The sequence below is a fragment of the Ipomoea triloba genome, chromosome 1, assembly GCF_003576645.1.
Source record: "Ipomoea triloba cultivar NCNSP0323 chromosome 1, ASM357664v1".
In the NCBI taxonomy this organism is placed as follows: Eukaryota; Viridiplantae; Streptophyta; class Magnoliopsida; order Solanales; family Convolvulaceae; genus Ipomoea; species Ipomoea triloba.
Window position 1 is genome coordinate 223,366 of NC_044916.1, and position 16,674 is coordinate 240,039.

Genomic DNA, 16,674 nt, shown 5'->3' on the forward strand with positions numbered 1-16,674 from the left:
TAGATATTTAGATCGCTTTTGCACGTGAATTTAGTTGGAAACCATTCAACATCGGGCTTTCACTTTGACTTGTCGTCCTTCATGAAGGATTTGTGTGATGGATATATTATAAACTGGACCACTGAGCACCGACTTGGAACAACAAAACAAGAGTGACATGGAGAGGCCCGGGGCCTCGAGGTGGAGCCCCGTGCTCGACCCGGGGGCCATGCTTGGGCTGTGGCCCAAATGCCAAGACTGAGCCCATGCTAGGGTACTCGACTGAGGCCTCGAGGGGCTCGACCAAGGCCTAGGGGGACTCGGCTTAAGGCCCAAGGGGCTCGGGTAGGGGTGCTCGGTTGAGGGGGTGTTCGGTTGAGTGCGGTCCAAATTGTTATAACTACCCTCCCTTTTCGTGAGGGCAGTTAAGGAGATAATTAGTGATCTTTTGTCTTATTTGGACATTTTAAAACATTTGTAATAGCTTGACATACTCCTTATAATCATCTTACAGCCTTTTAATACAAAATTATCTCCGTGATATATATATTCTTTGTCACTTTTATTACATTATTTGTCTCTTTATTATTTCCTTAATTCATTGGGTTTATTAATTCAGACCCAAGTTAATTAATTCTATCATTGTGTTAAAAAAGCAAACTTTATATTGGGTGTGGAAGGAATTATGAGTGGGAACATGCAAGTAAGTTGTACGTAGAAAGCATGGACGGCGAACACTGACAAACAGAGGGGAGTTACATACATACATATACATATACGCTGTTTCCTATGCAATTTCCTTTTTGTTTTTCGGCTGCGCTTAAGTCGTTTTCACTTAGTTTCTGCACTGCACACATATGCTGTGTCTATAAATAGCTGCAACCTAACCACCACATAAAAATCATCTTTATTTCCATCCCCAATAATCCCTCCAACCCGGCTTCGAATATAAGAATGAGGATGCAGTCACGAAGATCATCATCAAATACTGCTGCAAATGCAGAAATGCCTCCAAAACTGGAGAGGAAGCACGTGGAGAAGAAGCGGAGGGAAAACTTGAAGTTCCTCTATAACCATCTCTTCTCTCTTCTCCCAACTCATCATATTTCTCCGGGAACAATGGCCTTGCCAGATCAAGTAGACGAAGCCGTGAATTACATAAAAACTTTGCAGAATCAACTGGAGAAAAGCAAGCAGAAGAAACAAGAATTATTATCGGAGCAGCAGATTCAAATTCGAAGCACTACAATTCCCAGAAAAAGACCTCACTATTACTCTTCCTCCTCCTCATCATCTTCTTGCAGTAATTCAACCAGCAAACAACCTCTGATCCAAATTCTCGACATCGGACCGGACATTGACGTTGTTCTGATCGACGGTCTGGAAGACATGGCTGCGTTTCACAACATCATCAGAACACTCCACGAACACGGCCTTGAAGTTGCCACTGCCATTTTTCAACCCCGCGGAAACTCCACTCTGCAGATTCTCCACCAACAAGGATTCGGAGGTACTAAGACAGTGTACGAGAAACTAAAACAAGCAGCGGTTAATGGATCCTCCGGCAGTGAACCAGAATCATTAGATTCCTGGGATTTCGACATTTGGGGATTCCCTATACTAGAAACATCCCAAGAACAACTTCAGAATCCACCACCATACTGCATAGACAACTCAACTGATCATGAGTAAACTGATCATGAGTAAAGTTTGAGAGAGAAACAGTCTAGTCCAGCCTCAGTGTTCAGCTATATGGACACTTGGCAAGACATCCTCCACATTTATGCAGATATTTACAGGTATAGTAGGCGTTCATGAGTCATGACAGCCTGGCCTCCAATATATGGGCCTAGCTAAGGCCCAGAATGAGATGAAGAAAAAATATATGGTAGTTCATTGGAAGAATGAAGATAGTTAGTTGGGCTTATTGAATATTATATTGATTTATCTTTTTGGATGAAATGAAATTTATATTATATTATATTGGCCGCAACTGTTTTAACTTCCGGGCCGCATGCATGCATAATCACTACTGTACGTAGGTTGTCTGAGGTCCATTTGGTTAGATGAAAATTTCACATCATATACAACAGTGTTTTATTAGAATAGATATTTTTGGTACGTCTAAGGTGTCGTTGTTGTTATAATTAATGTCTTTGGTCGTATATTTTCGAAAATAGTATTGGTTATGTAGGGTCCAAATAATTTATACAGATGATTTAATGTTGGACCGGCGTCGGGACAAATCATTTTGTGGAAGATGATGCCATTTGAGTCTGCGCGTATTGTGCAATTGTTATACCATGGACCAGGTTCATATTGAATTTGTGAACCTTAATACAAAATTTTTTACCTTCAATTAACATATTCTGTACTGAATATGTAAACAAATAACTTGATAATTGCTGACACATAATATGATAGCTATAAGTATATAAATTATCAACTGCAAGTATAAAATGTGTCAAACTATAGAAACCGAATCTAAATGTTATTTTTGAATCATGGTCTATAATGCAAGGTAGACCATTGGTCCATGGTATAATTTGTCCGTATTCGTGAGGTTGCAATTATTCAAATGCGTTCAATGCGCTGACATTTGGGGTCCCGTGATCGAAATATATTTTATGTTCATTCATCGGCTACTATGTTAATGCATTAGCACACTTAAGTACATAATTAACTATTTATTAAAATTACCACGGAAATTCTTGTAAATATAAGGCGAAGATATTTTTTTTTTCTGTTGATAAAGAAGTTTGGACCAATCGTATCAAATGCGTAATAGGAGAAGTCTTGACTAATGAAAAATACATGTGACAAACACAAGTTGACAAACACATTTTTTCTAGAAATTTCTGTTTCTAAGCATGTGAGACAAATGAGCCAGTTCTTGTTAATGTTGGCCCCCGTGAAGCGAAAAAAAATCTTGTCAGGACTGAATAATTCTATTTTTTTTTTAATTTTCACTTAAATTAGTAGAGAAATTAAATATCAGGTGAATCTAAGAAAGTTGAGAATTATAAGCTAACTATTTGATTGATATGTTACGTAACTCAACTGATTTTAAAGTTTAGGCTCGTGGAAGTCCTGTCTTGTTTGATCGTACAAGTTATCCAATTGATTTTAGTACTTAGGAAATACATGTTAGAAAATTTTAAACAGATAAAAACAACCGTACAAGTAAGATATTGATGTATAAAATATCTTTAAAAAATTAAAAAAAAAAACTCAAAAATGTATGATTTAACGAACAATGTAATCCCTCATATATAATTCACTCTTCTTATATTGATTTCCCCGAAGAAGAATTCTCAAATTAAATATTAATGCAATAACTACAATCTTTCTATTGGTCATTGCCTCTTCTAATCTCAATTGTTGATGATACATCTTTCACCTGAATACCTGATTGTAGTCTTTTATGATATTTAATATGGTATGAGCCTAGCTTGCTCTATCTTAAGTGGTCCATTCATGTGAGTGATGTGACCATACATGTCCTAAAATTGTTCAAGTGTTTTGAGTTATTATTTGATCTGAACAAATTTTTTTTACCTTTAATTTACAAGTCTATTGAAAATTTAAAGTCTAGCTAGATGTAAGGCATCGGAATTTAAATTCCTATTATGCATTATTTTGCATTATCAAAATCTATAATTACAATTACATGTTTTCAAGAAAAAAATCTAAATTACAATTATTAGATACAATATCAAAATAAGTTCATAAGATGTTATTTTGCTAGCAGTCGCATGCTTCATGGTTTAAATCTTATCAACAAGGTCAAATTCATACCACATTTTTTTTTGTAATAGAGTTAGTAGTATTCAAAAAAAAATGTGGTATGAATTTGACCTTGTTGTGAACAAGTATATATAAACATTCGAGAATATATAGTCTAATGACACTGCAATTTACCTCTTCTACCAGTTTTTCGAACAAGAGCATTGAAATGCTTTCAAACTTAATAAATGAATTAATTCCATTTTTTGTTCTAGATTTATTTGTGTCAGTCCACTGTTAGTCTTTTTAAATTTTTTTTATCATAACATCCTCATTTGGTTCTAGTATTATTGTGGTATGACCGTTTTTTTTATCATTCGTCAACAAAATCATTCAAACGCAATTAAATACAATGACATTTCGATTTTTTTTTTATTATAAAAAGCAAGTTGACCCAATATATTTTTTTTTTGAAAAAATTCATAATTAAAGACCGAAATATCATTGTATTTTAACAAAATCTAAACTATATATTTTGTTGATAGATGATAAAAAATGGTCATGTTACAATAATACTAGGACCAAATGTAAATTTTTCTTTTAAGAAAAGGACTAAAAGTTAATTGTCACTTATAAATTTTAAATATAAAATGAAATTAACTTTTAATAAATATGATGGATATCTTAGCTATAATTTTGTTGTGACGTATATACGGTAGAAGAAAAGTTATAATTTATGGCATTTTGAACTTGACATGTGTTAGTTAGAACGTTACCAATTTAAATGCGGTTGAGAGTTTTAATGTAACGCGGGGAGAGGGCTCCGCATGCAATCCCTATTCCCTTCAATTTGGGAAACCAAACGGTCTACCCATTACCAAACGAGTAGGAATAATAATCCTACACGTAAATTATAATATGAACCAGGGTACACATTGCATTGTAACTCCTTATTTAAAATAACATTAAGATGATGTATTTTCATTAACATAATATGTGTTTGCAGTTAACACATTGTATGACTGTAAATAAATTGAAGACATATATTAATTATAGACATATAATATGTTAATTGTAATATGTTGTTAATATATGATATGTCTACACTTAACATATCATGTGTCATGTCATATGAACCTGAAACTTGTTAACTAAACATGTCTAACTCATTTAAAAATCATATTTGTGTTTAGAATTCTAACACAATAATCTTTTGTGTGTTGTGTGTGTGATAACACAATAATCTAAATGAGCCATATTTAGATTTTTTACATTCATATTATAATCATGTCAACCTATTTACACGAACAATAGTTATATTGTGGAGTGTGAACAATTGTAATAAGGTGAATAGGTGGTATAAATATTTATTTTTATTATATTAAAAATTTATTTTTAATATATCACACGTTGATTTTCAATATTATACCTACAAATAAACTTATAATATATTAAAAATAAATATTTAATATGACATTGATCCACCGTATGATTTGTCTTGCACGAATTATCAGGCATTAGTCATCAAATATCACATTAATGTGAGGTTTGGGCATGAGGGTACAATTGGGCCAGTGATAGGACGACTAGGGTTGAATCAGGATATCTCTTTAATTACGGGCACGTCGGCAATATTAAATACGGAGTAATATACTGTTTAATAACCGTATGGTTAATTTGAGTAATTTAAGGCTTGTATGGTAAAAGATAGATCTTTCAAAATTTTAATAAAATTTTAACAAATTTATCATTTTGACGTCTTAACCTTGATCAAAATGTCAAATTAAGTGTGCTAAGAGTAGCATTTGTCTTTTGACTTTTTGAGAAAAGTTTATTCTTTCGCTAAAAGACTATTTATACTGGAAAAAAAAAAAACAAGGAGAATTTTGTAGGGTTTAGCCATCACGCCCAGTTTGCCCATCAACAGATGGGCAAACATTTGAGAATTTAAACTCCCTGCCACTTCTCCCACCGATGTGAGAGCCGTAGCTCCCCTTATGTTTTTTAAAAAAATCTTTTATAATAATAATAATAATATTATTATTATTATTATTATTATTATTATTAATTGTTGTTTTTTGTTGTTGTTGTTGTTATTATGTCCATATAAGTCATTTTACATGGTAACAGCTAACGTTAAACAACTAATTTTATCAAATATCTTTTTACAAGCCGTTGATATAATTTGTTGGTCAAACCCGCTAACCACTGATTGCCAAACAAAGCTTAGGTGTTACGTTCTGATTGATCTAAAAAGATAGTTAGTCACGATCTTTATTAATTCACTTTTTTTTATGTAATAAAATTTGTACACCTAAAGTTACATCCAATGAGAATACATTATACATCTATCATTTTTCATTTTATTTTACATGTGTTGTTTACTATTTCATTTATTCATTATAAAGTTTTATGTGTTAAAGTTTTGAAATCACTAATTTGACTTCATTTTGAGTAATTGAATCAACAAATTCATATATAATTAATGAATATAACCAATCATATAATAATATTATTGTTATGAGCTGAGTGTAAACTTAAACACAAACAAATTAAGAGCAATTATCAATTATATTTTCAAATATTTTTACTACCTATTCTAAAGGAATGTAGCAGCTTGCTTAGAGACATTGTTATTTTCGAGTTAAGACATAAAGAGATTAACATTATTACGTGGTTGAGGGGTGAGTCAAATTAGGAGCGAGCACCTTCCTCATTGTTAAGTTATGCTCTTAAATTGGTGGAGACATGCAAGCGAATTGAAAATTATTCTTCAAATACAGATTGACGTATTGTCTTTTTTAAACTATTGTTAGATTTTACTCCTTGGAGTGAATAAAAAATATTAAAGAGATTATGAAAATCTGAATCTATTACATACTTTTTGTAGTAAGTGTATTCATACTATATGAACGGTTGTTGTTGTTGTTGTTGTTGTTGTTGTTGTTGTTGTTGTTTCTAATAACCAGAAGGTGGCTAATGACCCATTTCATTGTGGTAGGTCCACATAGTCATAAACATCCAATTAGGACATTTGAAGAAAATCACTCATAGTAAGAGTTTACGTAGAAGACAGGGCAAGGGTCATTAACAGGAATAGGCAAATATTGAATATGATAGAACAAAAATAAACATTAATCTTTAAAATTTCAATGAAAATAGGTTTAAAATATTATTTGCTAAATGCTTTTCAGGAGAGGAGAAGGTAAGAAATGTATACGATTAACTATATTTATATTATGTTAAATTTTTTTATAGCAAAAATGGGATTTTAAATTGACTATTTTTTAATATAAATATATGTGGAGTCCGCATGACTTGTTGGTAGATGGTTTCTTGTTGGTTTTGAACATATCAAAATTTTGTTGATTTTCCTTTCCTCTCTCATACGTAAATCATTTTTCCTACGAATTTCTGCTAACATTTTTGATAAAATTTTGAAGTGCTCGTCTGTTGTTCTAGTTCGTCGAGAATAATATAGCTTGAATGCTCAACTATATTACTGTCCCAATTATTTATATATATTTTTTATATAAATTTATTTTATCAACTTATTCAACACCTAAACATTTTTACCAAGGATACAAATAATTTTCAAAAATAAGCGAAGATGCATTTCATATATCGAGACTGGGTTATTAAAAGAAAAATTGTTTATTTTCATTTACGAAATTAAAAATGTCTATTTCTTGTCTTGTCACTATCCCCATTTATGTAGTGTGGGTCAAGTTCTTTCTTTTTCATTTTTTTTCAACTTATTTGACCATAAAAATGTTTTGATTCACTGCACTGTTTGAGGATTGGATTTCGACAGTACAGTTCCTGGTTGTTCTAGATAAGCACGACTTATGGTTTAATTTGTTTTTAATTGAATGGGTCTATTATTGTAATCAAATTTAAACCTGAATTGTACTAAAAGATTCTAATTCAAGTTTCTAAAACTATGAAATGAGAATCGGTTTCAGTTTAGAACCATTATATATATATATATATATATATATATATATGTTTGGTATATGCATTAAATCATATAGAACAAGGGTATGCCAAGTTAATGTGATTTTTTAAATCAATGCTCAAATTAAAATCTCTCAATTTCTTATTTGGAAATAATATAATTCTACACTGTCGTAAGGCTTTATTATATTTAGTATCATGGATAAAAATGCATAGATTGTGTTTGTTATGAGGTCCGCAAATATGCAAGGTGACCAGTGTTATAAAAATCAATCTAGACAGCTGCTTAGGTACTCCTAGGCCGAGTTGATTTCAGTCTAATGTAGCTTTTAGTCGAGCGACTAGGCGTCGACTCGGCAAGAGTTAAACGCCAAACTCGGCCAAGTTGAGCACCTAACTCGGTTGAATCGGGTGCCTAACTCGACTGAGTCGGTTCCCAACTCGACTGAGTGATTTTTTTGTCTGCTACTCCTCTTCTATATTTTTCCAACCATGTACTCAACTAATCATTTAACATATGCAGATGACTAGTTTGAGAGATTATAATAGTCTAACAACTCCTAATCTTGAGTGGGAAAAGTAGAGACGATATACTCGAGTTACTCCTCTGTCTAGGCACTCTAGACGCTAGACGCCCCGAGCCCCCGAGCCTAGCACCTTCCGCAACATTGATGGTGATTCATACATTCTTACTACTTACTAGAGCTATAGACTTTAAATTTGGTCGTAAACTTTGTCTCCGGCTTCTTTCACGTAGTGCGTGGCAAAGGGCTGCCAAGAAACGGGTCGTTTAATTTCATGTGCAATAATGTGGTGATTTGTAGAATTGAAGTCAAAGTAAATGGAAAATTTTGCAACTTCGTTTTCAAGTGGTTAAATTGCCACAGAATAACATAATAAATTGCTCCTACCTGCAGCATCATATCCTTAGCTTATTTCTTGACCTCAAGTTTATAGTGTGGCTATAAAACCCCGCCCCATCTTGTCCACACAACCATCCATCATTTCACTTGCAACTTGCTTAATCTTCTGGTGTTTTAGTGATCCATATAAAATGGGCAGAGAAAAGGGTCAGTCCTCAAGACTAACCATCACCACAAAAACCACACCTCCCAAATTGGAAAGGAAGTATATAGAGAAGAATAGAAGGAATCACTTGAAGAGCCTCTACACAGACCTCTTTTCCCTTCTCCCCACTCCCAAGGTCTTCCTCGATCTGTCTGTCTCGACTAAAAGTTTAAACTGCATCTATGTTTATATTTTATATATATACATTATGCTCAACGTCGTGTTCAGATGCAGGAGAGGATGTCTTTGCCGGACCAGCTGGATGAGACGGCGAAGTATATAAAATGTTTGGAGCAGCAGTTGGAGAAGAGCAGGCAGAAGAAGGAAGAGTTGGTTAAGAAGGAGAGCAGAAAGAGACCAAATAATTATTCTTCATGTCGTAACTGCATGGCGGGCGGAGAGCAGAGTGAGGCGCCGCATATACAAGTTCTTGATACCAGTCCGGGCATGTCGGTTGTTTTGATCAACGGACTGGAAAGTATTTCTCAGTTTCATAGCATCATCCGAGTTCTCCATAAACAACAAGGCCTCGAAGTTACTAATGCCACTTTCCAAATCCACGGCAATTCCACGTTGCAAATTGTCCATGAACAGGTTAGTTGGTTTGTTACGGATAGTCTTTTTTTATCCGACGCCCAAAGATTCGAACCATGATTTTTGACATGGCTCTTATACCAAATTAAAGTCTAGTTAGTCTAAACTAATAATTTGATTGCATATTTATATTTATATTTATATTATATGCTCAACAGTGTCTTCTGAAATTTGTCTCATTTCACTAAACGCATGCATGTTGTGCAAAACCTGGATGGGTTTCAGGTTGGCAAGTTGGAGATGGGAATGATCTGTGAGAGACTAAAACAGGTGATTAAAGGGTGTCCCGGTGGGGAAGCAATAGAATCATCAGAACCGCTAAATTCATGGGATTATGACATAGAACATGACAACCTGGGATTCCCGATATTAGAACAGTTCCTGGTACAATGTCAGAACCCGCCACCCAGTTTCTTTTGGACAGCGGGAAACAACGAGTATTATTGCGCCCAAAATTAGTACTCCTAATTAATTAGACAAGAAAAAAGTAGGTGTACATTGGACAGGAGGAAAGGGCAAGCTGCAGCCATACTTGTATTTCATTTAACTTAGTTAGTTGTTGCATGTATATTTGTAATACTCTCCGTATATAATTTTCAAAACTACTTAGTACAATCATGTATGACGGATAATACATGATTGTTTTGAGTACATAGACATTTTTAATACCGTTTTAAAGTCGAATATAGATAGGTGCAAGTGTTGCATGTATGTGTTATGAGTTGTGAAATAATATAACACCATATTAAACTACACAACAATATATACCACGTTGAACCAATCATCATGGACTAACAGACCCCACTGTAAGAGACACCTTTAAGACTATATTATATTCAAACTAATCTTTATTCGCACTCAGCTGGCCTAATTAATGGACAAAGTGCTGACTAGATCGGTGAGTGTTTGAACTCCCGACCTCTTATCTCTTAAGGGACGAGAGTGTAGATCTACATACACCAACCAAGTTCGTTAGTGGGGCACTTATTTTTCTCCCATCATTAACCGACCAGTCATTTTCACTTAAAAGAACTCAGACCCACACGGGTCATGTACAACTGTACAAGCGAATATAGATACATTGCATGCACGCATGCCAATTGGGGCAGTCAGCAGTGAAATCGATCAATATCATGGAAGAAATGTGGAGCTTTCTTTCCTATTAATATAAATTGTCTAATTTGACGGCTTGATCTTGAAATGAATGCGGACGATTTTATTATTATAAAAAAAAAAATGGCAATCTAATTGTGTGAAAGCCAAAGTCCAAAGGGATGCCAGTTAAGGGTATTTTCATTTCTTTATATAAAAAAAAAAACCATATAGTAATAGTATAAAAATAAAAAATAAAGTGGGCCACGATCTGTCCCATGAAATAGCAATCTATATCGTGGACCAGGGTCCACAGTGCATTGTGGACCTTGGTCCAAAACGACGTTGTTTCGATGTAGTGGACGCGGACGCGAATGACTCTGGGGAATTCATTATCCATAATACACATAATCCTTATCTAGAATACACAGAACGTTTGCCTATAATACACAAAATATTGACACAAGATACACATAACTCATCCTCCTAACATTCTAATGCACAAACACATCACAACATGTGTTAATAACATGAATACATAGAATATTGACACAAAATACACAGAACTCATCCTCCTAAACATTCGAATGCACAAACACATCGCAACAAGTGTTACTAACATGAATACACAAAACGGTTGCCTAGAATACACAGAATGATTGCTTGAAATACACAGAACGATTACCTAGAATACACAGAACTCATATCCTAACATTTTGGTACGGGATGCACAATGCATTGTGCACCGTGGTGCACAATATAAATTGCCATGGAATAGTTATTTAAATAAAGGGTATCACGTGAGAATGTGTAATATTTATCAATTTTTTATCCTTTCTTAAAGGGAGAGTTAGTTCACCAAGAAATATGAAACAGTACAGTTATGCACGCACTATATGATTGTTGAAAACAGGGAAACAAAAGCAATATAATAATAGGTTGTAGAATTTGGGAATTGGTTCATGATTTTGTTGAATTTCCATGTTTCTTGTACTATTGGTACATCCTTCTGATGGATATTTTTGACATTATTTAATGAGATTCCCTCAGTCTTAGTAAGCATTTTGAACATACAGAACGAGGAACACGAGGAGATCAAATGTACATGCAAAACAACACTACACCTCCGCAGACAACGATGGATTGTTGTCTTCTCCAATCAATCTCTCAATATGCTTTACCACATTTTATTTTCCAAACTTAATTGACAACCACATCATCTTACGCAAAAACCACTATGTCCTGCAATTTCAAAGTAAACAAAATAATAATAATAATAATAATAATAATAATAATAATAATAAATACATTTGTCTTTTAATTTTTCCATCACGTGGTGCTAAATGCACGGTCAGCCGGTCAAACTTAATCAATTGAAAATCCGACTTTGCAGCTCAGCTGACGTTCACTTTACACGTCATTCAACCCAATAATTCATTGTTTAAAAACCCCATGCTTCTGGGACATCATTATTCTACTCGAAGCTAGCTAGCCTGTAGAATTGAAGGAAGAAATTAAAATGGCGTCTAGATTGCCAAAAACAGCTCCAAAACTGGAAAGGAAGTACGTAGAGAAGAACCGGAGGAATCACTTGAAGAACCTCTACAAACACCTCTTCTCTTTGCTCCCACCTCATCTCTCTCAGGTTATCCTTCAATCCATTCCTTTTTCTATTACTAACCAGGAAAATCTGTAACCATTAACCGAGAAGGCTAATAGGCTGTTCCAACTGAGAGTCGAACTTGTAACCTTAATGCTTAACAAATTAAGAATTTGACCTAGAAGACTGATAGGCTGTTTCAATTGGTGTCGAATGTGTAACCTTAATGGTTAACTACAAGTTAACAATATGACCAATTTGATTGATCTGAGGTTGTTTAACATGAATCTTAGCTTGGTTGTTTGCAGGAAGGGATAGCATTGCATGATCAAGTGGACGAGACGGTGAAGTACATAAGATGGTTGCAGAACGAAGTAGAGAAGAGCAAACAGAAGAAAGAAGAGTTGCAGAAGAAGAAGATGATGATGAGCAGCAGCAGCAGAAAAAGACATCATTCATCTTCATGCGACGATGACAACAAATCCTCACCACTGGTCCAAGTTCTTGACATCAGTCCGGGCATCCACGTTGTACTCGTGAATGACTTGGAAGGTGTAGCTGCGTTCCACAACATCATTCGAATCCTCCATCAAAACGGCCTCGAAGTTGCCAACGCCACGTTCCAACAACACGGGAACTCCATGTTGCAGGTTGTCCATCAACAAGGTTTCGGAGGTACGATAATGTTGTCGGACAAACTAAAGCAAGTGCTTTATGGATCTTCCAATCCCTGCCCTGAGGAAACGGAGCAACCATCACCGGATTATTCCTGGGATAATAATAATTATGACATCTGGGGATTCCATTCCCTGGAACCATTTCAACAACTTGAGTATCCACCGCCATACTGAATACAAGGATTACCACTCTAGTGTTTCAACAACTTCTGTACTGTATGTTCATTTATTTAAGCTAAGGCTATTTTTATTCAGCATTATATTTTATCATGAACAGAGTAGATTCAAGTAAACAGAGTACTAGGAAAAAAAAAACATTGGAAGCCTATACCATGATCCCAGAAAATCATCAACATCAGAAACAACATTATCTTTTCTCATACACTACAACATTTGGCATAACAGTACTTGTGGGGCTAACAAATACCCGAGTGAAAGCTCAAATCCAACATTTTTTAAATCCAATTGTGGTACTGAATATGCCCATCACCGGAATCTCCAGCTCTCCCGGGCTCTGCCTCAGCATTATTAGCCCCGGCTTGTATTGCTGCATTAATTTCTCTCATTCGGCGCCCGCCCCTGGCGGGTCCACCCCTCAAGTGTTCACGTTCTCGTCGTCCATCCCTACGACGAGCCTGAACAATATCACCAGCACCAGCACGACCATGATAGGCCTCATTAGGCATATCCAATACATACTCATAGTCCGATCTGGTTAATTGAGCCTGTGCAGCATCAAAAATATGCTTCAAGGCCCTAGCTGGGCACATGCGCCCACCTTGCAGTGCATCCCGAGAGGTCAAAAATATATCACGCAATGTATTCACCTAAACAGTAGATAGTACATAAAACTAAATAATTAAAAACATTTAACTAAATATTATTCGTGAATTGTAGAAGTAATAAAAGTAATAATATACGAACCATTTCATGTACACTTGAAGCAGATTCGACATAACCTTCATGGGACTCGTGAGCAGGATTACCAATAACTCGTCTACCATACCGATAAAACCACACTTGGTAACGTGTTGTGATCCCAGATTGCTGGTTTGGTGCCATTGCAACTACAAGATTGTCAAGATTGTGTCGATCTTCCCACCTTTCAATGTGTATTGCATGCTTTTCACCCCAATCAACGTTTTTGCCCGATCGACCGTCAATAGCATGCATCTTTAGGCTATACTCCACAAATGGCGGAATGTCTTGCAAATAATTGAATTGTCTACAAAAGCGCTCCGGGTACTGGTACTCAATCACATAGAAAAACACTAATGACACTCGTGCTCTCCAAATAAGTGTTCCAGCTCGACAATAATCAGGCAAACTCTCAATGTCATACGGAGTGAACTTAAACTGCAACGTATTACCAATAACAACGAAAAATAAATAAAATATGTTCTTATATGCAATTATATTATATAAAAATTACAAATAAATAAATAAATAAAAATCACCACTTACGTTTTTAGCTTTAACCCGATCGAATTGGTCTCTATAAGCACGGATAACATGTTTTGTCACGGTAGGCCATCTATGCGGGCACGACCACCTACGTTCCAAGTTTTTAACTAATGAAAACATGCACACACAAACACACAAAAAGACAAAAATGTTTACTAAACATATTACAACTAACCTCGCTGCATATGGCAAATCACCTAGCTGGTCCAAAGGTAATACTTCACGCGGCCTCACCATAGGCAATCTTTCCCATGCCCATATTTGTAATAAGATAAGACACCCGCCCGCTGTAGAGACCTCATAATCTGCTGCGCGACACATTGACCTATAAAGATAGGCTAACACAGCGGATCCCCAACTGTATTGACCACACTCCTCAAAATCCTCCAAACAAATGAAGAATCAAGATTCGAGTAGCCTGTTGCACTTCCAAATTAGTGCTATTTGCATTCACAGTAAGCACTGATGGTAATGCGGTAGAGTTAATCTTGCTTGGGGTCACAAAAGAATTTCGAGGGCGGTATCCCAATAATCTATGGCATCGAGGAATCCAATCATCAACATCGCGCTTATCTTTACCAGTGACTGCACGTCCATCTACCCTCAAACCAAATAGCACTTCAACGTCTTGAAGTGTTATGCCGACCTCACTGAATGGAAAATGAAAAGCATGAACCTCTGGCCGCCACCTCTCTATAAGTGCCGCGATCAAACCATGATCAAGATTAATACGGCCCAAATGTGAAACACCGTAAAACCCCGCGGTCCTCAAATATTCAAACATTCTCGTCTCACGAGGTTCAGCAGTAAATGTCTGGCTATCATACCTTGATAATCTTAATCGAGCATCGAAATCTTCATCGTTCCATATTAACTTAGATCGATGCTTCGGTTGAAATACAAGAATTGATGAGTCAATTGGTCCAGGGTGAAATTGTGGTGCATCCATAACTATAATGTACAATAATATATTAGTAAATAACCAAATTGCACTTTAACAGTTGAAATCAAATCAATTCAACTTCTTAAATGAAATTACAAATGTTGGTATAACAAATAAATTTTTTCTAATATATACACACAAACTACTATGTAACTATCAAACAATTAACAATACATTAAATTCCCCGATACCTTACGAACCAAGGACAGACGAAGAACCAGTAAAAATAGTAATAAAACTTTAAACAAGGAGTAGCTATTAACCTCTACCAATTATCAAGATATTATTTTTATCCAAATAAAAATACCACTAATTAATTTATTCAATATATGAACTACATAATTATTAAGTTGGTGTAGTTTGAAATTGTGTGTATTATGTAGAGTTAATTTCTAAGATATATTTAATATAAATATATCTATAGTAATTGAGAGGAATTAAAGAGAAGGATTATGGATGGAAATGAATTTATTTCTATTTGCTTCTGTACGTACACTCACACACAGACCACACTTTTTTTTAACAAAGAAAGGTTTTGCTTTGCATTATTTCTTCACTCCATTACAATTCCTACGGCATTACTACAACATATATAAACATAGCAAACAAAGATGACAAAACATAATGTCATAATCAACAACTACTAATCCATGTTTTGTGCTTTTTCCTACCCCGCATCCCATAAAACATTCCATGTTTTAGGGGATATAATTATCCACTCCATACTACCATGTTTTCAGGCATTACATCCACTTGGTTTATATTAATAATAATATATTATTATAATTATTATTACAACATTGCCCCCCTTAAACCAAGTTGGATATATTCGTCATCCCAATTTCCTTCTTCAGTTTGAGAAATGTCTCTGTCTTCAACGGTTTTGTAAAGATATCAGCAACTTGGCATTCACTTGCACAATACTCAATGTTGATTTGTTTTTCAGCTACCAACTCCCTGATCTTGTGATACTTGATATCAATGTGTTTGCTGCGACCATGAAAAACAGGATTTTTGGACAACGAAATGGCAGACTTGTTGTCACAAAAAATTGTTGTAGGTGCCTCCTGCTTCTGTTGCAAAAACTCCAAAATTCTTCTAAGCCAAATTGCTTGAGTAGCACAGTTTGCTGCTGCAATGTATTCTGCTTCTGCGGTTGAAAGTGCTACAATCTGCTGCTTCTTTGAAGACCAAGAAAATATAGCAGAACCAAGATAGAAGGCATATCCCGACGTGTTTTTTCTTGTCTCAACATCTCCAGCCCAATCACTGTCTGTATATCCAACAAGTTTCACAGCATCATTAGTAGAGTAAAAAATTCCATCATTACGCGTACCTTTGACATATCTCAGAATTCGCTTTGCTGCTACCCAATGTGATTCTTTTGGTTCCTCCATGAATCTACTGAGTATTCCAACTCCAAAAGAAATATCTGGCCTTGTAGCTACCAAATACCTCAAACTCCCAATTAGACTTTTATAGGCTGTAACATTCACATTCTTACCACACTCATCTTTGGACATCTTCAACTTTTCAGCTACTGGAGTTGAAACTGGTTTGGAGTTTTCCATTTT

General features: G+C 35.2%; 4 protein-coding genes across 5 annotated transcripts; 3 read left to right on the top strand and 1 right to left on the bottom strand.

The window, feature by feature from the left end:
- The first annotated feature begins 933 nt into the window (after positions 1-933).
- On the top strand, positions 934-1,671 carry LOC116028769 (transcription factor bHLH162-like). Its single transcript, XM_031270589.1, has one exon. It carries the CDS (start codon positions 934-936, stop codon positions 1,669-1,671), a length of 738 nt encoding a protein of 245 aa, XP_031126449.1.
- Positions 1,672-8,664: 6,993 nt separating this feature from the next.
- On the top strand, positions 8,665-10,079 carry LOC116033423 (transcription factor bHLH162-like). Of its 2 annotated transcripts, none has more exons than XM_031276169.1 (3): positions 8,665-8,866; positions 8,959-9,324; positions 9,550-10,079. In XM_031276169.1, exons 1-3 carry the CDS (start codon positions 8,717-8,719, stop codon positions 9,781-9,783), a joined length of 750 nt encoding a protein of 249 aa, XP_031132029.1. In that variant the 5' UTR covers positions 8,665-8,716; the 3' UTR covers positions 9,784-10,079. The 2 variants fall into 2 exon arrangements, with proteins under 2 accessions (XP_031132029.1, XP_031132033.1); XM_031276173.1 differs by having other exon boundaries at positions 8,965-9,324.
- A 1,831-nt stretch (positions 10,080-11,910) lies between these two features.
- LOC115997664 (transcription factor bHLH162-like) lies at positions 11,911-13,073 on the top strand. Its single transcript, XM_031237260.1, has 2 exons — positions 11,911-12,061; positions 12,325-13,073. The coding sequence occupies exons 1-2, from the start codon at positions 11,936-11,938 to the stop codon at positions 12,865-12,867; spliced, it is 669 nt and encodes a 222-aa protein (XP_031093120.1). The 5' UTR covers positions 11,911-11,935; the 3' UTR covers positions 12,868-13,073.
- Positions 13,074-13,127: 54 nt separating this feature from the next.
- Positions 13,128-15,101, bottom strand: LOC115997653 (serine/threonine-protein phosphatase 7 long form homolog). Its single transcript, XM_031237252.1, has 4 exons — positions 14,333-15,101; positions 14,158-14,245; positions 13,618-14,049; positions 13,128-13,520 (listed from the first exon to the last, which is right to left on the bottom strand). The coding sequence occupies exons 1-4, from the start codon at positions 14,476-14,478 to the stop codon at positions 13,149-13,151; spliced, it is 1,038 nt and encodes a 345-aa protein (XP_031093112.1). The 5' UTR covers positions 14,479-15,101; the 3' UTR covers positions 13,128-13,148.
- Positions 15,102-16,674: the final 1,573 nt, after the last annotated feature.

Excerpts from the sequence above, each read along its gene's own strand:
- LOC115997664 (XM_031237260.1), top strand. The coding sequence starts at position 11,936 with ATGGCGTCTAGATTGCCAAAAACAGCTCCAAAACTGGAAAGGAAGTAC. Across the intron at positions 12,062-12,324 it reads TCCCACCTCATCTCTCTCAG|GAAGGGATAGCATTGCATGA; the intron begins GTTATCCTTCAA and ends GGTTGTTTGCAG.
- LOC115997653 (XM_031237252.1), bottom strand. The coding sequence starts at position 14,478 with ATGTGTCGCGCAGCAGATTATGAGGTCTCTACAGCGGGCGGGTGTCTT. Across the intron at positions 14,246-14,332 it reads GATTTGCCATATGCAGCGAG|GTGGTCGTGCCCGCATAGAT; the intron begins GTTAGTTGTAAT and ends CTTGGAACGTAG. Across the intron at positions 14,050-14,157 it reads ATCGGGTTAAAGCTAAAAAC|TTTAAGTTCACTCCGTATGA; the intron begins GTAAGTGGTGAT and ends AATACGTTGCAG.
- LOC116028769 (XM_031270589.1), top strand. The coding sequence starts at position 934 with ATGAGGATGCAGTCACGAAGATCATCATCAAATACTGCTGCAAATGCA.
- LOC116033423 (XM_031276169.1), top strand. The coding sequence starts at position 8,717 with ATGGGCAGAGAAAAGGGTCAGTCCTCAAGACTAACCATCACCACAAAA. Across the intron at positions 8,867-8,958 it reads CCCTTCTCCCCACTCCCAAG|ATGCAGGAGAGGATGTCTTT; the intron begins GTCTTCCTCGAT and ends CGTCGTGTTCAG. Across the intron at positions 9,325-9,549 it reads TGCAAATTGTCCATGAACAG|GTTGGCAAGTTGGAGATGGG; the intron begins GTTAGTTGGTTT and ends GATGGGTTTCAG.